Consider the following 23,652-nt stretch of genomic DNA (forward strand, 5'->3'; position numbering starts at 1 on the left):
TCAATTTAATTAACGTTTTCTTCTTTTTTAAAGTGACCCGAAAGGGTTTTTGTCATTGTCGTTGTTCAAGTGGCTTTTAATTTGGTTCCTTTTTCTATCATGTATGGAAGAAGCTTGTATTTTGTTAATAGACTCTGGGTGTCTTCAATTATTCTGCAGGAGGGATTCAACTTTCCACTGCATATTTAGATTTGCCACAGTTAAAGTAGATTAAAGTGGTCTGTCAAGCAAATCCACTTTAAAACAAAAACTGATGTTTTAAGGTTGTAAAACTGATGGGGAAATGCACTGAAAAGTGTGGGATGAACAAAATATTAACAGGAAAATCTATAGCTTCTGTGCTGGGATGAATGCTCATTGTTATATAACTTCCCCACAAACAAATCAACAAATGCTCAGTAAACTCTAGATGTAATGTAACCTCTGTGTAAGCTTTACACCGACAAATTAGCAAGTTATCTGGAGGATCCCTCTGTATACATTTCTCTATATTTCTTAATTGTCCTTGTCCATAAAACTACTTCTTACAAAATATGCCCCCAAACCTATGTTCTTGACCTCAAGATCACAACCTTCCTCGGGGTGAGTGTGTGTAGGGCTAGGGAACATTTGCACATAATGTTCATTTCAATGTGTCTGTTATCATAGGAAAACGTGGAGTTCTAGGAGCCAAAGGAGACCCAGGTTTTCCAGGATTAGACATCCCGGGGTTCCCAGGACCATTTGGGCTGCCTGGATTACCTGGCCCACAAGGAGATGAAGGAACTCCTGGCATCAAGGGACAACCTGGCAGGCCAGGAGTACCAGGTGTACCAGGTATTTCTTTAAGGGAAAGTAACACATTATTAGTACCACTTGCTTGCCATTTTATTCGCAGGAGTTTTATAGATATGACTGGTACTATCAAATTAAGGCGATGGCATGATATTAAGTCTGTAGATAATGCATAGATAAATACTCATTTTGCCTGGACTCTGACACAGGCAATAGGGAATGCACAATCTCTGTGTAATACAGTATTCTGTTTTGCTCACTTCCCACAGGTCTAAGAGGAGAAATAGGCTTGATGGGCGCTGTAGGTAATCCCGGGCTACCTGGTGTCTTTGGAAATCCAGGTATCCGCGGCAGCAGGGGTAAGTGATAATGCACTTCTCTTATCTTCTCATTATTTATACAGCCATAAGTAAACATTGTCAGCCTGTCAGATCTTTCCTGAGACAGCATCCCTCCATAGCTGCAATAGGAGGAAAAATTCCGTCTGGGAGGGCCCATTGAGAACTGTCCATGGTCCTTACTTTCCTGACCTCTGCTTAAAAAAGAAACCTGCACTATCTTTGCCTGTCCAGGAGAGACTCTGTCTGTGTCCGTTTTGCTTGTAAGCCTCCTTTGCTTGGCTGCTTTCACCTGTGACCTTCCAGGCTTATGGCAGCATTCAGTACGTTCCCTCCTTCAAGCCCTAACAAACAGAGAAGAAGCATGGATGCTGCTCCTAACTAGACTAATAGGTCAATGCTTAGGAGTGCTTTGTGGTCATATGATTTGCATGTCATTTGAATCTGGATTATTTTTGGCTGTTAGTTGGTGCTGGAGTATTATAGGGCAAAGGGCTGAATGAATGAATTGATTTATTACGGTCACAGGCCAGGACAAAGGGCCAAAATTAGTGTGACTTCTGGATAAGACAATGTATAAGTTCTAAATTTCTCGTGGTCTCCTTGGTAAAACGTTTCAAAGCTAAAACTGTAAATGGCCCACATGAGTTTCTGTAAATGTGAAAGAGAGCCAGTACATGTTTTATTGGCCAAATGTGTGTCACGCTATTACTTTTCCAAATGCACGCCAAGTTTCTTCCAGCTTTTGAAGGAATAGACAAAGTGCTGCAATTGCAGAGAAGAAAAATAATAAAAGCAGTTTTGTTTTGTTTTGTTTTTCATTTGCAGGTTCTCCTGGCTTCCCAGGACCAAAAGGAAGAAAGGGATCCTCAGGTGAAAAAGGTGAACCAGGTGATAAAGGTTCTCCTGGAACATCAGAGTCAAAAGTGAGTTTCGGAGATAAAGGAGACAGAGGAATTAAAGGTATATGCAGCAGTTACTACTACTGCTAAAACCAGCTTGATGCCATTACAATTATCATGTTATGTTTTTTTATTGAGAGTGGTGGTGATACTGACTTCCAGTGTAATGCATGTCATTGCTGCTGTAGGATTTCCTGGAAGAATGGGACTCAAGGGAGAAAAAGGAGAGCAAGGTCTGAAAGGATGCATAGGTCCTGATGGACTACCAGGAATGCCAGGGCCACCAGGTATATGGACTTACTTATATATTAAACTGTATCAGATATACAAAATAATATGAACCTTCTTTTAGTAATTTGTCAAACTAAGACAAGAGCTAGTTAATACAAGAGTTACGTGAGGAATAATGCATCCATAATCATCTATGGTTATGCGCTTGCTCATGGTTGAATGGAGAATAAGATGAATGAACAGTTGCAGAGACTTCTCATATCAGTGCTGGTTAACATGGTGAAACGTACTTGAAATATTAAACGGTTAAAAACTCAAGAATGCCCAATCTTTTATTTTTAAAACTTGATGAAACTCGGTAGCAGCGGCACCTTAATTTTAGGAAAATGCTAACCACACACTCATTATGTCATGTTTATGAGATACATTCGGACAGCTTGGGGAAATGTGAGCAGTGCCATATTCCCTGTAGGAGTAGTCACCCTTTGAGGGGCAATAAAGTAGCAGGTGTAGAACAGAGTAACCAAGAACACTGTTCTTTCTTTTGGATAATGATCCATGACATCCCATCTAATCCTGAAGTGCATCAAAATATGTGCAATTGATTATACTTTCAGGTTCCAAAGGAGACAAGGGACTTCCAGGAATTCTTGGTGGACAGGGATTGACAGGAGCTCCAGGAGACAGAGGGGACATGGGAGTGCCAGGTGATTTTACCCATGTATCTGAATAGTCATCAGGGGAATAGTACTGTAATAGCCACCTGAAAAACAAATAGCTGAATTTAGTGATTAATGCATTTGTAAGGACTGAATTGGAGCAAGCTGTGCATAAATGGGGAATGGTGTTTCACAGGTTTTTGTGGGGAACAGCACAACTCGTAATAATTTTATTAAGGCCAAAATACTCATTTCTTATTATTTTTCAAGTTCTTCCTGCATTTGTCTTGAATATACCTTTACTTAGAGGGGGGGGGGCCGGAATATCTCTCTCTCTCTCTCTCTCTCTCTCTCTCTCTCTGTGTGTGTGTGTGTGTGTGTGTGTGTGTGTGTAAAGTTGTCTTTGTGGAAGGGTGAAACTATAATACAGCTGCTTATAACTCAGTCTCATTTCATATTTTCATTACTTGGTTTGGTGGCTCCCCCCCCCCCCTTTTTGGGAAATTAAAAAAATCTAAAATATCTATTCTGATAGCCATGTCTATGCCATTGCAGGTTCTAAAGGTGAACGAGGTTCTTCTGGTTTGCCTGGGTCACCAGGAATACCAGGGCCACCTGGCTTGTTTGGTATTCCAGGGGATAAAGGAGAACCAGCCTGTCCTGGATCTGGACCTCCTGGGGACCCAGGACCTGAGGTATAGAAAGTAATAGATCCATGGGTCCAGGCTGTGCTTAATAGGTTTGATTGTTATTTACTATGATCCTGTTTCCCATTGATGCTTGCTAGGGTGATCCAGGTCCCCTAGGAGAAAGAGGAAGAAAAGGTGAAAGTGGACCACCAGGCCGGCCAGGGCTTGTTGGAGAACCTGGACTATCTGGAAACAGAGGGGACTCTGGTTTACCAGGAATTCCAGGTAAAATGTGTGATTTTAGGCACCAATGCAAAGCGTTAAGAGTGGAAAATAATTTCTAAGTGAACTAAAACTGCAACTACTGTAAACAGCTTCTTTCTATGGAAAAGGTACCGGCTAGCCTAGGGATTTTGTGCCACAGGAAATACTTCAAACACTGCCAACTGATGCCATTCCTGCTTGACCCTGAACTGCCATTTGAACCAGTAGCAATCATCCTAGGAATCATTAACAGTGCCCTTGTGGCTTGTGATTGATGCTCCATGTGAATGCACGCTAACAGAAACAGTATAATGCCATGCAAATCATATTATTCAGTAATGCTGTTTCACTCATACAGCACAGGTTCTCCTTGGGGTATTTTAATACAAAGCTGATCTAGGTAATAACTTCCCATGCAGCTGGTTGCACAACTGAATATCAAATCAGGGGGGAAGGAAAACCCATTGTGCAAAAGAGATACAAAGTGGTGTGTGTGTTAATACAATGATCCAAAATAGACTCTTCTTCTATTGATGGATCTGTTAAATCCTGAGTTTCTCATTTAGATAAACAGGGCTCAGTACAGCACAGTTCAGTACAGAGAGCACTGTTATTGGGAGTAATGCATTTTTACTGAAGTTGACGTAGCAATGGTCTCTGTGTTAGCTGTATAAAGAGCAAACATTCACAAATGAAAGTTGCATTTCTTCTCTCTCTCTTTCTCTCCTTTGCAGGACAATCAGGACCTACTGGCAGTAATGGTATTAAAGGCACTAAAGGATTACCAGGACAAAATGGCATCAGAGGCTCTCCAGGTCTGTTGCTTGTTTGCCTATTTGTAGTTCTTTTTCTGTCTTTATTTTTCCTCTTTTTCTCACTGTTGAATAAAAATCAGTGGGTGATAAGCAATCCTGGTCCTACTCAAAATAGACTCATTTAAGTTAACTTAGGTTCATTAATATCAGTGGCTCTATTCCGAGTACAGTGGTGCCTCGCAAGACGAAATTAATTCGTTCCGCAAGTTTTTTCTTCTTGCGAGTTTTTCGTCTTGCGAAGCACGGTTTCCCATAGGAATGCATTGAAAATCAATCAATGCGTTCCTATGGAAACCGCCTTCAGACCAGGTCCGGGGACAGTCTGTCCCCCGACCTCTTCTGAAGGCTGGGGGGGGGGGGACACAAGGGCTTTTCTTCCCACCGCCAGCCTTCAGAAGGCTGTTCTGAAGGCTGGCGGTGGGAAGAAAAGCCCTTCTCCCCACCTCCCGCCCCGCAAGCTCCGGGGACAGGAGGGCTTTGCTGCCGACCACCAGCATTTTAAAAGCCCCCGGGACAGCGGAGACTTCTCCGCTGTCCCGGGGCGATCTTAAAATGCTGGCGGGCGGCAGCGAAGCCTTTGCTGCCGACCCCCAGCATTTTAAAAGCCCCCGGGACAGCGGAGGTCTTCTGAAGGCAGAAAGTCTTTGCTCCCCCCCCCGCCTGCCTTCAAAAGCCGTCCGGGATAGTGGAGAAACGCGCTGCGCTTCTCCGCTATCCCGGGAAGGCAGGCGGGGGGGGAGCAAAGACTTTTGCCCCCCGCCGGCCTTCAGAAGAGGTCCAGGACCTCTTCTGAAGGCCGGCGGTGGGCGAAAGTCTTTGCTCCCGACGGCCAGCATTTTAAAAGCAGTCCGGGATAGCGGAAAGCGCTTCCCTGCTATCCCGGACCGCTTTTAAAATGCTGGCGGTGGGGAGCAAAGCCTTTCGGCCCCCGCCGGCCTTCCTGGACCTCTTCTGAAGGCCGGAGGGGGGCGAAAGGCTTTGCTCCCCACCGCCAGCATTTAAAAGAGGTCCCCGGAGATTTCCCTATGGGCTTTCTTCTTGCGAAGCAAGCCCATAGGGAAATTCGTCTTGCGGAACGACTCAAAAACGGAAAACTCTTTCGTCTTGCGAGTTTTTCGTTTTGCGAGGCGTTCGTTTTGCGAGGCACCACTGTATAAAGTTGGATGCTATCCACAATGTTTCAGTTTTTCATAGCTTTTTCTATATACTTCAATGAAAAACTGGTTCATCTCTTCTGGTCTCTACCACTGAGGTTTCCCACTGGTGGGCCAGAAATTGTACTGGCCAATTCTAGAACTCACCTATATTTTTCAATGTACACACTTTCCATGGTGGGCTCTACTTTGCAGGAGCTATTTAACCAGAAGCTAGGCAGCTGTCTTTTCCTACTTACATTGTTTAGAATGGATCACTTCCATGCTGCATTACAAGCCCTGCGCTGAGCAGGGATTGCTACTACATGACCAGAAGTTTTCTTCCAACTCTGTGATCCTATGAAACTGACTGCTACAGTTAAGCTACAGAGCAGCAAATTGTGACCCAGAAAGTTACATGCAGCTCATCTGCCCTGTATTGTGCAGCTTGAGACAAACACACATACTCATACCCATCCACTCTCTTTTTGCAGTGCTAGGCAAACTGTCAAACTAGGACAAACTACATTATATGTCATGTAGGTTTTCTCTCTGGACACAATCCTCAATACTGACCAGAGGGAAAGGGTGGGTGAGCAGTTGCTCCTTCCTACTTCCTACTGCCTACGCCTCTCCTTCATCTTGAAGAAGAGAAGAGTTTGGATTTGATATCCTGCCTTTCACTCCCCTTAAGGAGTCTCAAAGCGGCTAACATTCTCCTTTCCCTTCCTCCCCCACAACAAACACTCTGTGAGGTGAGCGGGGCTGAGAGACTTCAAAGAAGTGTGACTAGCCCAAGGTCACCCAGCAGCTGCATGTGGAGGAGCGGAGACGCGAACCCGGTTCCCCAGATTACAAGTCTACCACTCTTAACCACTACACCACACTGGCTCTCTTGATATAATGGCAGGTGATACCAACATCAAGGAGGCACAGGAGCAACCACAGTTGCTGATCACCTATCTTCCACTGGTGCCATGGGAAATGTGGGTGGATTACTGTGGAATAGGAAAGCACAGTTCCTGGCAGCTTTATCCTATACCATGAAGGGCTCCAACAAAAGCCTCTCATTAATCCTTGCAGGGCCACTCTCCTGCTCACAATAGAAAATACGAGCTTTCCCATTCTTTTCGTTGTGTTGTGAGCTGCTTTGGACCTAAGAGTGGCATGCACATTTAAGTAATGAATAAGATGTGAATGATCAACACATCACTACAATGATGCACCAATATTAGATCATTTCAAAACCTAATATGACAACGTAATTAATTGATAATATTGTAACTTTTTAAATTATTATAAAGTAAATTGTCATTCTAACTTATCCATTGATATCAACTATAAGAAGCATTTCTGGTACAATCACATATTAAGAATAATAAAACCATCAACCACAAATTAACAAATAAAGTGTATAATATTTTTTTATCAAGGCTAAATTTTCAACATCATCCTCAGGTTCGCCTGGGTTACTGGGTGATGATGGACCACCTGGTGAGAAGGGTAGCCAAGGACAGGATGGTATCCCTGGACCCCCAGGAGAGAAGGGAGCACAAGGTATCCCATTAATAATGTTCATTCTGTTTCAATATGTTCTGATTGGGGGTCATTACGGAATTCATGCCATGTCAAAATTTATACTGTTGAAAAGCACTCACATTTTTAACTTTTTGTTGCTTTTATTGCAGATTAAAAATAAGTAATGTATTGATCAAGTTTTCAAAGTAGTTTGATAATTACTAAAAGTTTCAGTTTTGATTCTTTAAAAACAACAACAACACACAAATAGGAGTGATTTGGATGATAATAACTGGAGATGTCAGCTGCTAGGTACAGATCTTTTTCAGTTATTCGGGTTTGTTAAGAGGAAAATATTGGGGAAGATAACTGAGCCTTACATTCCATTTGCTTCTAAAGCTGCACTTTTGGAGCATTTGAAAGGAGGAATCCTGAAAAAGACCTAGAACTAGCAATATATTGGTTAATATCAGCTAGAATGTGTAATGCAGTAATGGTCCAGGCAAATATGTGCAAATCCTAGAAATAATGACTTTCAGTATTGCATTCAGCTATGTTTCTCTTCTTGTTGTTGCAATGTATTGTATTGTATTTTTGTTCTGCATTTGTAATGAAAACAATTGTGAATACAGGTTCTCCAGGACAGCAAATTCCTGGTCCTCCAGGCATTCCTGGTCCTAAAGGTAAAATTAAATTGTTGTGGTTTTTTTTTGGGGGGGGGAATGAAAGTCAGAACTGTAAGTCTTAAAACGAGCTTAATTCTGTCTGCTTAAGTGCAGAGTAAACCAGTTTACTTCAAAATGTTACTTATCTATTGCTTTTTGATTTTGGTTGCCATGCACCTAAAATGTGTCATGCCTCTTTAAAAGTACCGGTATATTAAAGTTGACTAACCTGTACCTAATGGTTGTTTAAATACTGCATAGGTGTCAAAGGAGACATTGGGGTGCCTGGTATACCAGGGCCACCAGGTATTAAAGGTAGTATGGGAGACCAGGGACCAATTGGACCTCCAGGCTTACCTGGACAACCAGGACTTCCCGGGAAACCAGGTGCAATAATTGATGGCCAAAAAGGAAACAGAGGCCCCCCTGGTCCTGATGGAAAACCAGGTAGGAACTGTTATTTTATCATACCTAACACAAGTAAAATAGAGACTGTGAGATAATACTTAACAAGTTAGGCTGTCTCACTTTCAGTTATAATTTAGGTTGTGCCTCTCTGAATTCCACACAATTCCTGGTATAAAAACATTTTCCTGTTGTATGTATTATAAAACTATCTCCTTTTTAAAACGATATAGGTGTCCCTGGTATTCCAGGACCTGCTGGACTCCCTGGCTATAGTATTAAAGGAAATAAAGGTGTTCGAGGAAATGATGGCTTACCAGGCCCGCCAGGAACTAGAGGTGACGTTGGTGTACCTGGGCCAGCAGTAAGTGAAATAATTACATTTAATTATCCACTCACTATTTTAACCTTTGGTTGTAGGCTGCAACACATTTTAGCAAAGAAACCAAAACAAAATTACTACAAAATAGAAAAATGAGATGTGAGCATCAGTGTGTAGGCACCTAGGAGATTTCACTTATTTTTATATCATACAGCTATTGGTACATTTAAACAAATTCATATTTCAGTAATGAGATATTGTGCTTTATTTTATCAGTGCCAGGATATTTATCAACAATTGGGGGAATATCTAGTTTGCAGTCTTTCACACTTATCCTAGAAAGCACCATTTAACTCTGAGGACTTCAGTAAAAGAAGCTCTCCTCTCATTAAGTCTAGTCACTCTAATGCTGCAACTTTTGAGATTTATTCAGAAATCTGCCTCTTGGCTAATCTGCTGTTGATTGAAATTCAGCTATATTTGCCTTACTAAATAACTGGGGAAATAGCAGACCACTCAAAATCGTTACTGATTTTGCCAACAGTGTCTCTTTCTAACAGCAGGAGAATCTTGTAGCAACACTGTCTTTCCAGGAACAGTAAGAATTTGGGTGGTGCTAGAGATAATGGAAGTCTGTTACAGAAATCTGTTCCCTCACTTACAGGGGATATCAGCAAGTGAGAGAAAGATTTGTATACCAACTCATGAACTTGCCAAATTCTCCCCTGCAAATGCCCTGCAGCCGGTCTGTTGTCTCATTTTGCCTTTCTCTGCCTCCATCCTCTCCCTGCTCACAGAAACTGCTGAAAACCAACAAGCAAGTCTAGCTTGTGTATAGTTACTGAAACAAGATTATTTTTCTCATCTTGTTGTCTGACTTACAGGGAATTGAAGGCATCCCTGGCTATCAAGGTCCTAGAGGTGAACCTGGTTTTCCAGGATTCCTAGGCATCAAAGGTATTTGACTAACTTTGTAAAGCACCTTGTTATTTTATACAAAAGACTGCCTGGATACATTTCAGTAAATAATAAATGAGTATTTTGTATACTGCGCTTCATGAGTAAACATAGAGGCTGGCATGCAGTGGACACAGAGCTTCTTCCATAGAATAAGGGGTAGAAAGGTGGCAGCTCTGGAGTTGCGGTTGGTTTGTTGCTAGCATTTTGCAATGCAGGTTCCAGGTTTTGGGAGGCCTTGGGCAAAGGAGCTATGAATGGGTCCCACCTTATGCAGCGACTTTGCTGCTCATTCATTTGCCTTCTCCCAATTCACACAACTGTCCAGGGGGAGAATGCAAGGCAAGTGCAGGATGCTTCTCCCGTCTCCTCACTATTGACACTGATTTAGAAAGGGCAGGTGATCAGGCAGTAGAAACAAGGAGGAGGAGAAACAGGACCAGGAAGGGGGGGAGGATGCAGAGAATGGCAGGAGCGGCTCACCCAGCAAAGCAGAGCTGCAACAATAGCCTCCGAGCAGTGGAGTCACTCACTACAGCTTACCAGGAGGAGCGAGGCAGTTGGTGAGGTTGGGGCTGCACAGGTGTACCACCAGCAGGAACACCAGATTGGTTATACTGGGCCATCCTTGCAGGCCTTGCTTCCTCGTATTGCTGCAGTTCCACTCCTTAGGTGAACTGTTTCTGGGGAACGATATTGCCAGAGTCCCCTTCCTTGTGTGGACCAGCAGTTGAACGGCAGACAAGGTTTGCACCTACCTGCCTTCCTAACAATGCAGTGTAGAAAGAACTAGTTGCCACTGATGACTAAGTATGATGAATCCCTCCTTCTTTTTCTTCTTTGCCTTTGGACATAGGCCAGTTAAGGGGAAAGTTTTCTTTTTTAAGTATCCTGCTGTGCAGCTGCTTTGGAAATGAGCCTTTGAGCTAAGCAACAGGAAGCATTTGGAATGTGATCATTCAGTTCTTAACTAGGTTACAGCTGTCGTCGTTTTTCTGTTCTGCATTTCTGTTTCTACCAAGGTATAACTAAATGCACTACAAAATGTAAAAGCGTGCCTTGCAATGCAAGTTAAGGGGATAAACAATTAAACAGGGTACAGTAGTGAGCACCAGAGCATCAATTGGATGCTGCAAGTTGTATTTATTTGATACAAAATCAATATTAGGCTGCAATCCTATGCACTAGGAATGTGAAACCTCTGGCCCTCCATATGTTGCTAGACATTTCCCATCAGTCCTGGCCAGCATGGCCAATGGTCAGGGCTGATGGGATTGTGGTCTAGCAACATATGGAGGGCCACAGGTTCCCCATCCTTGCTATACATAGTTACCTGAAAATAAGTCACATTGAACTCAGTGCAGCTTGCTTCAGATTCAACATGTATTAGGATTGCAGTATTAATATGCTTCATATTAGTTGCTGGGAGATTGCGCAGATTAGATCAGGAGTTGCTAGCCTACAGCCTACAGGCCATATGTGGCCTGCAAACGTTTCTATGGGGCCCCCAAGACAGCTTCCACTTTTTTAAAAAACAACAACTACCTATTATTATGAACATCATTCATAACAACTCTTAACAAGACTATCTCATTTCTAACAATGTCAGGTCTTCTTTTCAGGAGAAATGGGTGATCAAGGACCACCTGGGCAAATAGGAGTACCAGGACCTGCAGGGTCAAAGGGACCACCTGGTGAGTATACTTGACCAGTATTTATAAAGCTGCCCTTGGTTCCTTTGGGAGGAAGGCAGGATTTGCATATCCTCATCATCTCTCTAGGTCTACCTTCCTACCTCATCTCCTTTGTTTTTTAATACAATAACCAATTATTTGTTTATCCATTCATTTACTAGGTCCGCCTGGAGCACCCGTGGCTGCTGTCTCTTTCCCGGGAAACCCAGGACCTGCTGGACCCCCAGGAAACCTAGGAAGCCCAGGAGATCCAGGTCCCAGAGGACCACCAGGGCCGCCAGGTACAAGTTTCATAATATCTCCCTTCTGTTTTATCTAATAGAGGAGAGGAACATCAGGGCCAGATAGCATGTCCTGCATAACCTAAGACATGGCACCATAAAAGTTTTTGACCCAGCTGGAATAGGTCCTTTAACTTTTATCATGTCTCTTGCTTGTCTGGATAGATAGAGAAAGGTGAGAGAGAGACAGAGAGACAGAGACTAGCCTACTGTATAAGTTGGCATTCGTTCTTCAGCCCACATTTTTCTCTGGCTCCACCCACTGCTGGTATGTGGCCCAGAAGGAAATGTGACCCTTGATGGAAAAAGATTCCCCTGTCCTGGCGTAGATAAACACAGTGGGGCACATAGATCTGCAGCAATTTGCAATCCAGTTGCATTTATTCATTTAATAATAATAATAATAATAATAATAATAATAATAATTTATTATTTATACCCCGCCCATCTGGCCAGGGCCTCCCCTGGGCGGCTTCCATAGAAACCAAAAATACAGTAAAATATCACACATTAAAAACTTCCCTGAACAGGGCTGCCTTAAGATGTCTTCTGAATGTCAGGTAGTTGTTTATCGCTTTGACATCTGCTGGAAGGGCGTTCCACAGGGCGGGGGCCACTACCGAGAAGGCCCTCTGCCTGGTTCCCTGTAGCTTTGCTTCTCGTAATGAGGGAACCACCAGAAGGCCCTCGGAGCTGGACCTCAGCGTCCGGGCAGAATGATGGGGGTGGAGATGCTCCTTCAGGTACACTGGACCGAGGCCTTTTAGGGCTTTAAAGGTCAGCACCAACACTTTGAATTGTGCTCGGAAACGTACTGGGAGCCAATGTAGGTCTTTCAAGACCGGTGTTATATGGTCTTGGCGGCTGCCCCCAGTCACCAGTCTAGCTGCCGCATTCTGGATTAGTTGTAGTTTCCGAGTCACCTTCAAAGGCAGCCCCACGTAGACTATTCCTAGGCTTTGTTTTCAGGTCAAACCCTTTCAAGGCAGCTTCCAGCATACAAATAATTATAAAAGTTAACAATAGCAACTAGCAACAAACTAGCACTAAGAACAAAATACTAAAGCTTTTGAAGCATTAAAATATATTAAAATGCTAAGCTCAGAATGTTATATACGCGTAACATAATACGAGCCTTGGAAGGACCTTTTATTTTATTTTATTTTATTATTTTATTTTATTTTTTTAAAAAGGCATTGCAAATTGAAATGTATATTAAAGCAACAAATAGGTGTTATTCATTGCTGTAAATAGTCACTCATGTCCTACACAGCAAAATATTCCGGCTATTTAAATATTCCTTATTTGCTTCAAAATCAGATAGGTTATTGAAACCCGAGGACAAATCCAGAGGGTGCCTACATTGATACTTTACTATATGCTAACGTGTTTTATTATATGAATCCAGGACCTCCAGGTGTAAAGGGCCAGCTAGGTCGTCCTGGGATACCTGGCATACCTGGACCACCTGGACTAAAAGGAGACAAGGGTTTTCAAGGCCCGAAAGGTACTGTAAATGAGATATAGATAGTGCTACACTGTAATAATTACATTTGTGTCATTAGCTAGTTTTGAGTGCACAGGCCTGAAATACCTGAAGATCCCTTGTAGGCAGTGTATTGGTCACTGTTGAATTTTGAGGGGGCCCAACCCCCTCCTTGAAAATTTTGAAGGAGCCCTTGGTCCTCGCCCCCCTCCCGCCAGATGGTGCAGCTGCCTTTGACTTCAACCAGGGGTGGCCGAGGTAGAGGGGACACTGCTTCCACAACCTTCTACCCCAGCCAGCAGGTGATAAATCTACTGCCCCATGACTTATGGTTCCTTATTAGGATTGTTCTGCCCCTCTTTAGTTTATCTAGGATTTGTAGAATATTGGAAGCTTTCTCCAGCTACTTCATTGGTCTGTAGTGCCAGGGGAGATGTCATTTTTTTAAAATACAAAGGCACTGCCACAGTCCTTAGATTATTAACACTTTCCCAGAAATGTTTCCTTTCACATAGTCTGTATGTGATAGTATGTGATAGTCTGTATTACAGACTATCACCACAAAACAAAAACCAGGTTGCTCTGTAAAATTTATTTCTCCTGCTTTGATCTTGCAAGTCTAACCATAAGCCAACAGTGACTTTTTTTTTGTTTAATGTGTTGATACCACAAGGTCAGGTTGGCCAAGATATGATAATTGTGCAATTTGTGTTCACATACAGCAGGGGTGAGGAACCCTCAGCCCATGGGCCAACCTCTGCCCTCCATGGGGTCCAGTTGGCTATTCCAGGCTGTTTTCCCTAAACCATGTGTACCCACCCATCAGCTGACATCATTGGTGATGTCACTGGTGACATCAGTTGATGGATGGGAGGACAGGGTTTAATCTCACATTGGCAGTGCTGCCCTGGATCACACAGGATTTAATTCCCACTCATCATTTGATGAAGAAAAATTAGAGCCCTTTGCCTAGTGATGGGTGGTGGTGGGGAGATGGGGGAATCCCTCCCCCACTGCCACAGCTGCCATCCACTCGCTTAAAGAGACCTAGAGCAAAATGTCTGCAAAGCACCATTTGAGGCATCCTCCCTCCTGATAAGACTTGCAAAACCACACAGGTGATTTTGAATGGAGGAGGGCAGTCCCGCGCCAATCAAATTTGCCCCTTGAGGCTGATCCTGATAAAGATCTGGCACATGGAGCCAAAATGACATATCCTACCCTGACATGCATGCTCTCTCAGATATGAAAACACAAATACTTCTGGTTTGTTTGTTTGTCTTACCTATTTATTTTTTATTTTAGGTTTGCCTGGAATGCTTGGGTTTCCTGGTAGGAAGGGACTCCCTGGATTCCCAGGAAGTTGCTTAACTGGCCCATTCAAAAGGGGCTTCATCTTTTCTCGGCACAGCCAGTCAATGGAGATTCCGTCATGTCCATCTGGGACATCTCAAATCTATAGTGGTTATTCTCTCCTTTTTGTACAAGGGAACGAGCAAGCACATGGGCAAGATCTTGGTACTTTTATAAATATATGCTTCAGTTGATTTCTTTTAAAGGGGACATTTTTATTCAGCAGGACAACTATACCAACTCTGTTGTTACACAGAATAAAAAATCTCAGTGCCTGGCTTAGATTACATAATTATGTAAGGAAAAGTATTTTTTTAATGCTACTCAGCCTGGAGCAGATTGTGCTTATTTGAACAGACCTGAAAAAGTAACCTCCTATAGTTATTTCTCTTGATGAGAACTCCTGGAAAAGAATAGTGTAGCAGAGACAGTACATTTTCCTTTAGCCACTTCAGTTCCTATCTGCATTTCTTTACATGATATTATATGCTCCTTTATTACAGCTGTTGCATAAATGTTACAGAAGTGCTGCAACATTGAGTTCTCATTGTTTCCGACTTTTTAAGTTTCATCTCATGCAATTGCATTTCCTTTGTTAGAGTGGAGGGATGATTCCAACTGTAGTGTCTAATCTCCAAAATATTTCCCACTCCCTTATCTTTCAGTCACACTATATTTAGGTGCTAAATAGCATGGATTAAAGCCTTTCTGCATTAATAAAGGGCCTTTGCCACCCCTAGTTATTCTGAAGTTGCCCCTATTACAGCGTCTTAGTTGCTTATTACTGTACTATAAATCATATTTTGCAAGAGATCTATACAAAGAAGCTCACCATAGCTTCTCTTCTGAATCTTCTAGGTTCAGCCGGTAGCTGCCTTCAGAGATTTACCACCATGCCTTTTTTATTATGTAATCCCAGTAACGTTTGCAGATTTGCTTCTCGCAATGACTATTCATACTGGCTGTCAACGGCAGAGCCAATGCCATTAGATATGGCACCAATTTCTGGGAAAGCTTTGGAGCCTTATATTAGCAGGTAGTAGTTGTGTTCCTTTTCTGTTTGTGTTTTCACATGGATTTGTTTGCTCATTTGTTTTGGATAAATGTGTCGTAGATTATGATTTATCAACTGTTTCTAGTACAGATTTGTGGAGAAGGTCAGGGCCAGACCAATCATTGTGCAAATTGACACAACTTGCTAAGGCGGTGGGGGCATGGAGGGCAGAAAATTGTCACCCCACCAGGCACCTGCTCATTGCCAGCCAAGTGCCCATTTTCCAAGATGCCACCCTGTTATGTAATCAGTGGTGTGTGTTGCCCGATCTTGCCTGATCTGGACTAAGGATTCTGAGCCCCTGTGTTCTGATTCGATACATGATATCCAATCACAGAACATTTCAGGATTTTGGCCTCTGCCATTGGCTCTTAAACTCTGACTTATGATTTGCAGCTTTGAAGTTTAGACAGCCAGTCATGTTGGGAGTGGGAGTGGCCCAGGCCTCCAGAAATGTATATAAGCAGTTGCTTTGTCCCTATTGTTCAGTTCTGTAGTTCAGTAAAGGTTCTTGCTATTATCACTATGTCTTGCCTTATGGGAACCCACCTATGCTTCACACCCCACCAGCAGCAGTGGCATTCAAGTGGCGGTACTCTAGAGAGTGACCCTTTGCAGCCCTGCTCTTTAGTACCATTTTGTTTTGTTGGGACAGTAGAGTTTCTTCCTAATAGCAATGATGTCATTGTTAGTTAGATTTGGCTACATAACAACATAACTGAAGGCAAATGCAGGAGAGAGGGAAAGTGAATAGCTAAAAGTCAATTTGTGGGCTTCATCCTAAATGAGCCCTTGCCTATTTCCTGCCTAATGACTTTGTCTGCCATGTTGTAGATGCACTGTCTGCGAAGGCCCTGCAATGATGATAGCAGTTCACAGCCAAACCACTTCAGTTCCACCATGTCCTCAAGGCTGGCAGTCTGTTTGGAAAGGGTATTCTTTTGTTATGGTAAGAAAGAAAGAAAAGGGGGGATCTCACTGCACTTTGGTAGTAGTAATATGGTAGGAAGGGGTGGGGGAACAGTTCCTAAAAGTAGCCAGTAAAAGGTATTACCATGATACGGGTAAAAATTAGAAACTGCTATATAAAACTTGTTATGGGCAACTGTGGTTCCTGCATTTTGGGATACAAATAGTGCCTCAGTTTTAAGCTGTGGATTTCACATCATCAAAAAATTGAACAGGTTTTCATGGAAGACATGTATGCTCACAGTACACAGGTGCGGGCTCAGAAGCTTCTGGACAAGCGCTGGCGTCTCCAGGATCATGCTTGGAAAAATTTCATGCCATTCCATTTATTGAATGCCATGGCCGAGGGACATGCAATTATTACTCAAACTCCTATAGCTTCTGGCTGGCTTCAATAAACCCAAGAAGAATGTTCAGGTATGCTAACTAACCTTCCTTTGTGAGTGAGCCACCACAACAGAACAACTAATGCAGCAGGAGCTCTGGTACCAACAAAAAAAGCTCAATTAAAGCAGCAACTGCTCCACTCGTATCAGTACTGAAGACGGAGGGCAGTATTCAAATGCATTTCCATGCTAGCACAAGGGGTTGGGTCACCCCCTCTCCTTACCCTCTCCCCCTCTCCTTCCCCTGGTGTGTACCCTGGATTTAGCCAGCACATTGGGGGGAGGAGAGGGGGAAATCATTCTGTTGCGCAAGGAAAAATATTTGCACTGGCCGAACTATTTGCATAGCACTATGTTGACTACAGTGGAATGCCTCCTGCAAAGGCCATACCTCTTGATCCGTTCCACCCTGTCAATAGCTGCATAAACTTATTTGTATATGTAATGGTTCTAGGGGTTGCTCGTGCGTAAGTCATCGCCACACCTGGCTGAGTTACCTGGGTGAACCCGATTCTGTCCGGACAGACAGAATTGGGTTCACCCAGGTAACTCAGCCAGGTGTGGCGACGACTTACGCACGAGCAACCCCTAGAACCATTACAGCAACCCGTCAGTGGGCGTTTCTCAAACTTCTTCCAGCAAAGAAGCTCTTTGACGCCTAGTCTCCGCCTACTCTCCCTGCGCGGAAGCCTTCTGCGCAGGGAGGGTGTGGGCAGCGGAGGACCCGTGCTCTCCCCGCTGGTCTCCGGCGAGGAGTCATGGAGCCACCTCGCCAATTCCCCCATCTGCCCCCCTTCTCCACTGGTGCTACGCTGATTTCCCTCCCCAATAGCTGGGCTGCTTCTCTCCCTCCTGGGACGCTCTCCGTAATCCCTCTGGAGCCCTCCCTCTCCCTCTGGCTCCGATTGCAGTTCCCTGACAGTATACAGTCTATTACAGTGGTGCCCCGCAAGACGAACGCCTCGCTAGACGGAAAACCCGCTAGACGAAAGGGTTTTCCGTTTTGGAGGCGCTTCGCAAAACAAATTTCCCTATGGGCTTGCTTCGCAAGACGAAAATGTCTTGCGAGTTCCTGCAGGTTTCCCCCCCCTTCCCCCCCTTTTCCTAAGGTGCTAAGCCGCTTATCAGCTGATCTGCTGATAAGCCGCTTAACAGCTAATCGCTAAAAGCCGCTAAACCGGTAATAGCGCTAATCCGCTAATCTGTTAATGGGCTTGCTTCGCAAGACGAAAAAACCGCTATACGAAGAGCCTCACGGAACGGATTAATTTCGTCTTGCGAGGCACCACTGTATTCTAATTGTATATGTTGGGGTGCTGGCACCAGCACAGGAGCAAAAGTGACATCAGTACCAGGGCAGCACTGTGACGCGGGTGGCGCTGTGGGTAAAACCTCAGTGCCTAGGACTTGCCGATCGCATGGTCGGCGGTTTGAATCCCCACGGCGGGATGCGCTCCCGTCGTTCGGTTCCCCCGGGTGCAAGTAGATAAATAGGGACCGCTTACCAGCGGGAAGGTAAACGGCGTTCCGTGTGCTGCGCTGGCTCGCCAGATGCAGCTTGTCATGCTGGCCACGTGACCCGAAAGTGTCTGCGGACAGCGCTGGCTCCCAGCCAATAGAGTGAGATGAGCGCACAACCCTAGAGTCTGGCAAGACTGGCCCGCACGGGCAGGGGTACCTTTACCTTTACCTTACCAGGGCAGCACTAGCATAAGGAGAGCAGCCATCCCCATAAACCTTTGTTAGGATTACTATGTAGGATCCTGTGTGCCGCTACCATGTAACCACTACCACAGCTTACAGGAGTGTGCCATTAGTTTGGCTGCCTCTATACCTCTTTAACATGTAGTGTGCAGTACCTTTTTGTGGCATGGCAATTTAATTGTTTCTAACCTTGCATTTTGAGATAATACTGATTATTATCATAATTCTGAGTTTCATAGATGCAGATTGAACCCGTGTTTTTCTTCACTATAATCTCCTATTCCTATTCCTCCTGCCACTGGTTCCAGCTTCTGCATGTAGCACTAAACCAGTTTAGCATTATGTAGGAATGCAGCCAATGACTCATACTTTTGTGGAACCACTGTGTTTATCAGCCTGTTTTTTATGCAGAGCCATTTTCATACATACATTTAAACATTTTAATGCACTGCTAACATGTACAAGCACATAAATATTTGTCCTTTGCTAGCTGCCTGCCATTATGAGTCCCATTTAAGTAGACACTGCCATGATCTGTTATTAATTGTCGTGGTTTAAGCCACTTACTGCAACATATTTGAGGTGGAATAAGCCTAAGCAAAGCCTTGGGCTTGTTTATTCCCTCTTGTTCTACCTCCTGTGTAGTCAGGAGACTTCTGTTGTGTTAAGTTTCACTTTCAGTGACTCCTGGCTTTTTATATCATATGAACCATGGAATGCTTCACACACCACACTAAGCCAAACAGTGCCATAGCATGATGTGTGAACCATAGAATCATAGAGTTGGAAGAGACCACAAGGGCCATCGAGTCCAACCCCCTGCCAAGCAGGAAAACCATCAGAGCACTCCTGACATAAAACCAGGCTGTTGTAGTTTAAAACAAAGTATTCAATTTCAAACTAAGAAAACTTCAAAGCATGAATTATTAACCAACCTTTGTTTTAAACCTCTTCTCTGGTTAATATGGCATAGCAAACTGGGATTTTCTGAAAGTGGGACCAAATGCGGAAGGAGAAGCGGCAGCAGAGTACATAAACCAAGGGATTTGCTCAGGTTTGTTTTAGCTTTTGCACGTAGCACTAAACCACAGTTTAGTGTTATGTAGGAATGCAGCCAATGACTCATACTTTTGTGGAATCACTGTGTTTACCAGCCTATTTTGTTTTTATTTTACACGGAGAGTTTCCTTCCCTATAGAATGTGCATGGTTTTTTCTTTTTCTTTTTAAGGAAACCATTGTCGCAGACTCTGAAAGCTGGAGAAATGGAAAAAATCATAAGTCGCTGCCAAGTCTGCATGAGGAGACCCAGCTAAACAGAACTGTCCTTAGAGAACGAAGCTCCAGTTTTGTGACGCCAAACTAAAATAAACCAAAAAGGTTTTGTGAACTTGTAATATGGTGTTTTAAAAGCTGCAGAGATGAGAACGCACTCCACAAAGTAGTGGAAGCAAAGTGAAGGGGAAAGGTAACTTCTGGACCAAGCATGCCGCTCATTTGTATGTCAGATATAGTTGCACTCCCTGCTGCTTCAGTGTAACTGTTGGGATCTTTTCAATCTCCTCTACCCTTTACAAAGAGAAAAGTAGCCCCCTGCCTGACCAGATGTGTGACCCTGCCCTCCAGGGTGAACCGGCATACAGCAGCATTCTTACTGAAGGTAGCTAGCTGATAATAAAGCACAAGTGACCCAGGCATCCTTCTCTGTGTTAGTTTATTCCAGCAGTTACAGTATGACACAAGGCCAGACTCAACTGAGTTGTTGTGCTGGTGGGAGCCAGTGCGACAAGTCCTGCTAGGGCAATAGGACTTCCCCACTCTCTTCTTCCCTGGATAGCTCAGTTGGTTAGAGTGTGGTGCTGATAACGCCAAGGTTGCAGGTTCAATCCCTGTATGGGACAGCTGCATATTCCTGCATTGCAGGGGGTTCGACTAGATGATCCTCAGGGTCTCTTCCAGCTCTACAATTTTATGGATCTTCCTGTGCAAGCATCTGCTCAGGTCAGGAGAACCCCCGGAATGGGTTGCAGGGGAGGAGGGAAGATCATTCCACTTAGCAGGCAGAAATATTTGTGCTTACAGAACAATTGCCTTAGTATGACGCTGAATTCCACTCACAGAGTGCAACTATCCAAAATGCACATGAATGCGATATGCTGGGATCAGATGCTATGCCTTCCCTCCACTTTCTGTTTCCAACACTAGGTGGCGTGTGTTCTTTTTCTCTACAGTTTCACAGGTGCCTTAACTAAAGCCAAACTGTATTTGCACAGTAAACTTGAAGATACCAATGCTGTACTATAATGGAATATGAAATAGTGCAATATTTTAGCTTTTGTTTCTAGTAAAATGCAAAGCACTTTCTTGGAGTAAATTGTTTGTGTTGGCAGAACTAAAAGGTTGTCACCTTCTGAACTCTGCCAACTCCTGGGTCCGTATAAATCTGAACTAGAGCATCGCCGGTCTTTTTAATCTAGAAAAAGACAGCTCAAGCTGCCTTTCTTGTGCTTTTCTACCTGCAAAATGGAGCAATCAGGGTAGTGTTGGTTTACATAAGTGTTGCCAAAGCAGATATTATTTAAGTTGAAACTCTGGCGCAACAAGCAATTAAGTGGGAGGGGGCTGCATGAAACTTTTGAAAGTTCATCAAATGAATTATAATTCTCCAATCACCCTTCCTATGGCAAAGAAAGAGAATTTTAACATATTCATAGCAGTGCAATAGAAATTTACAAGATGAACTTGTAGGTTAGTTGCCCTCTAAATACATCCGTGATACATTTGCATATTTATTGGATCCTACTAACTTCAGTTAGTATTTTGGCCAGCCTTACTAAATAAGTCCTAAAAAATGCAAATCTTACGTGATTTATGCTGCCTTTGGATTGGTTCCAGATTAAGCTAGCTATGCTTTAATCCCATTGAAATAAAAGGGACAAGGGAAGCATGAGTACCTTAAATCCCTTTGGGACTAAGGTATGACTAACCTAATACGGCTCCAGCTGAGGCTACTGATGCAGAACTGACAAACTATAAATGGTCACTCTCCTGATAACCCTTAACAAGAATCATCAACCAGAAACTGAAATGGAAGAAAACTGGTTTTTCATTCAGCCCGTATATGTAGCACAAATGATTAGTATACAGTATTGTACTATGTGTTGAAACTGTGCTTGTAATTTTTATTTTTATTTTGAGGCTGAATAGGCTTATTCAGAATGAGGCTGGAGTATGATGTCAAAAATGTGCACCAAATTTAAATGGGATCTCCCATAAGAATATTTTGTATGGTACTTTAGCCACTGCAATAAATGCAAAACCTCTCCTTTTTGTCTCTATTATAAGGTATCAGGTAGTATCTGCACATTTAATTTGTTCTAAACTGTTTTATTGTTTGTATTTTACATTGTTGTGACCCACCGTGGGGCCTTATGGTGAAGGGTGGACAATAAATCTATTAATAATAACTTTTGTGGACATAAATGGTGGTTGAAAACATCAGCCAAATTTAATCAGAGTCCATCCAGTGAAACCCAAGCAGCTAAAGGTAATAGCTTTTCAGCAAATTCAAGTGGTACTGTCTGGGGAAAGGTTTATATAGAACCTGTGGTTTAAGTAAACCGACTCTGCAACCCTATGCATTTACTCAGAAGTAAGTCAGAAGTTCAATGAGCTTTCAGAGCAATCTTATATGTGTCTATTCAGATGAAAGCCTCATTGACTTCAGTGGGATTTGTTCCCAGGTAAAGTGAGTATAGGAGTGCAAATTTAGGTACATCATTCTGATCCAGCAAAGGAGACTTCCATGCACAGCTAATGCAGATGTCCATCTGGATCTAAAAACTCATGACAAGGTACGGTACATCCAATTCCTGTTGAACTTGATGATGGGGGCTGCACAGGCAATCCCAGCTTAGGCCACTAGTTGCGTTAGTGTGCAACAAAGCACAGCTAGAATTGGATCAGGGTCTTTATATATTATTATAATTTATGTACGTTTTTTGTATAAAAGTGTAGTTCTGAATGTTTTGTATTTATAACATTGCACTTGAAAAAATTATGGAAAATATTAACGTTAACATTAAGGTTGCTCAGTGCTTTTGCACAAGTATCAGCACTGCAATATTTAACAATAATAATCTTATCTCATTAATCTACATACTTGTGTAAATGTATAATTCTAAATAAAGGATTTAGAGATCTACAAGTGCGCCATTTCCCTCTCATTACTAATGGGTATTTTTGCAAGTAAACATTTTTATTTAATTTATATTTTAATTACTCTGGCGTCTGTCTTTTAATGGTGGACTTTTAGTGATAACAATGCTGCAAAATCATTCTGATGCCAAAGCTTGCTGTGCTGAAAATTAAGTGCTTAAGACAACCCCAGAATCATTACAGCATCACAGATAATTACATTATATGGTAGAGCAAGAACACTTCATATGCTCTGTAACTGCAAGCAATCAGATGTGTCAATGCAAATGTTCTGGTAGTAAATAAAATGTCTTGTGGGACAGATTTTTGAATTATATTCTTCTTTCTGGCCTCTTATCAATAGCACAAATCAATCAAACACAAACTTCTTTTAAAGTGACTTTTTATTAGATGCATGGGAAAAGGACATAAATTCCTAGGCCCCAGATATCTAGCTGAATGTTAACTATTGGCTGAATACATGTTTATGCCACACTACAACTAAAATTTAGAAGGAAAGCTTATATGCAATAAAAGATGAGAACATAGCAGATACAAATTAAAAACAGCATACAAACTAATTTGCTAAGAGTTTAAAGTTCTTAAAGGATTGGGGGGATGGGGGATAACATAGGAAGCCTGTGCTTGATGTCAAAAGAAACCTCCCTGGATGCTCCCATTTCACAGATGAGGCACAATCACTGAGAGGGCTCTTTCCTCAATTCCCATCTGCTGTATCTCATTTGTTGAACACCTACAGAAAACCTCCAAAGTTGATCCCAGGGCAGGCTAATAAGCAACCCTAAAACAAGTAGACCATTGCATGTTTATAGGTTTCCCATCCTTCCCATAAATAAAAAAATGTACAGCACCTACTGTTTATTTTGGAAAGGGGGTTGTCTGTTTGATATGCATTT

General features: G+C 42.9%; 1 protein-coding gene across 2 annotated transcripts in view; it reads left to right on the forward strand.

Moving 5' to 3' along the window:
- Positions 1-23,059, forward strand: part of COL4A3 (collagen type IV alpha 3 chain) — an 81,972-nt gene extending 58,913 nt beyond the window's left edge. The window contains exons 32-52 of one of the 2 annotated variants that reach the window (XM_081861488.1): positions 649-816; positions 1,044-1,133; positions 1,941-2,075; positions 2,203-2,301; positions 2,863-2,952; positions 3,460-3,599; positions 3,692-3,818; positions 4,532-4,612; positions 7,204-7,302; positions 7,896-7,946; positions 8,190-8,375; positions 8,567-8,697; positions 9,540-9,612; positions 11,235-11,306; positions 11,468-11,587; positions 12,996-13,094; positions 14,379-14,591; positions 15,285-15,462; positions 16,315-16,429; positions 16,694-16,866; positions 19,770-23,059. In XM_081861488.1, the coding sequence (XP_081717614.1) occupies positions 649-816; positions 1,044-1,133; positions 1,941-2,075; positions 2,203-2,301; positions 2,863-2,952; positions 3,460-3,599; positions 3,692-3,818; positions 4,532-4,612; positions 7,204-7,302; positions 7,896-7,946; positions 8,190-8,375; positions 8,567-8,697; positions 9,540-9,612; positions 11,235-11,306; positions 11,468-11,587; positions 12,996-13,094; positions 14,379-14,591; positions 15,285-15,462; positions 16,315-16,429; positions 16,694-16,866; positions 19,770-19,854 (2,525 nt within the window). In that variant the 3' untranslated portion in view covers positions 19,855-23,059. Of the gene's footprint in view, positions 1-648; positions 817-1,043; positions 1,134-1,940; positions 2,076-2,202; positions 2,302-2,862; positions 2,953-3,459; positions 3,600-3,691; positions 3,819-4,531; positions 4,613-7,203; positions 7,303-7,895; positions 7,947-8,189; positions 8,376-8,566; positions 8,698-9,539; positions 9,613-11,234; positions 11,307-11,467; positions 11,588-12,995; positions 13,095-14,378; positions 14,592-15,284; positions 15,466-16,314; positions 16,430-16,693; positions 16,867-19,769 lie in introns of those variants that run through there. The other variant, XM_081861489.1, reaches the window with a different exon arrangement.
- The last annotated feature ends 593 nt before the right edge of the window (positions 23,060-23,652 follow it).

The sequence above is a fragment of the Podarcis erhardii genome (assembly GCF_964252035.2).
Source record: "Podarcis erhardii genome assembly, chromosome: 5".
NCBI lineage: Eukaryota > Metazoa > Chordata > Lepidosauria > Squamata > Lacertidae > Podarcis > Podarcis erhardii.